The sequence below is a fragment of the Penaeus monodon genome, chromosome 20 (genome assembly GCF_015228065.2).
Source record: "Penaeus monodon isolate SGIC_2016 chromosome 20, NSTDA_Pmon_1, whole genome shotgun sequence".
NCBI classification, from domain to species: domain Eukaryota; kingdom Metazoa; phylum Arthropoda; class Malacostraca; order Decapoda; family Penaeidae; genus Penaeus; species Penaeus monodon.
In genome coordinates, this window is record NC_051405.1 from 15,105,974 (window position 1) to 15,106,733 (window position 760).

General features: G+C 52.8%; 1 protein-coding gene across 1 annotated transcript in view; it reads left to right on the forward strand.

Annotated features, from left to right (window-relative positions):
• The window catches only part of LOC119585922 (gibberellin-regulated protein 14-like), a 1,198-nt gene extending 797 nt beyond the window's left edge, over positions 1-401 (forward strand). The window contains exon 2 of the mRNA XM_037934643.1: positions 15-401. Within this exon, the coding sequence (XP_037790571.1) occupies positions 15-401 (387 nt within the window). The remainder of the gene's footprint in view (positions 1-14) is intronic.
• The last annotated feature ends 359 nt before the right edge of the window (positions 402-760 follow it).

Genomic DNA, 760 nt, shown 5'->3' on the forward strand with positions numbered 1-760 from the left:
CCGACATCAAAAAGGCTCCCAGTTCTGCCAACACCAACTGCCAACCTCCCAAAACTACCAACAGCATCAGCCAACTTCCCAACCTTACCAACATGAAGCCCAGAGTCTCACTCCAGCCAAAAGCATCTGCCAACCCGGACACCACCAGCCAGGAGTTTATGCCACCCTCCATCCAGCTAACACCAGCCTTCCCTCCACGCCAGCCAACAGCACCGCCAACCTGCCAACCCTGCCAACACCAACTGCCAACCTCCCAACCCAGGAAATACCAGTACCTTCCAACACCAGTCATTCTTATCTGCCAGCCTCCCAACCCAGCCAACAGCGTCTGCCAACCTCCCAACCGCCAGCCACCCACCGCAGCCAACAGCAGCAGCCGGCATTCCAACGGCATCCAATAATTACAACCACAATAATAGGGCTGACGGTCTCACCTGATCCTCCAAGCTAACTCCTTCTCCTTCATTACTCTCGGAACCACTTAGTGTCGAACGAAATTAAATCGAGAAGCATATATAAGGGAGAGTTTACGAGTCCCTAAAATAAGCTGGAGAGGAGCACGCAATGAAAGTATTACGCCTTGTTACTGCCCTCGACGAGCCTCTAGCATTCTCTGGAGGATGTTGCTCTGTACGTACACGCACGTACACACGCCTGTGGGACTGTACATGCACGGCGCTGATACACACACGCGTACGGAGGGGTCTGGGGGCTTTCGGATACGTAATTACATATGTAACTGTATTTCTGTCTTGACACG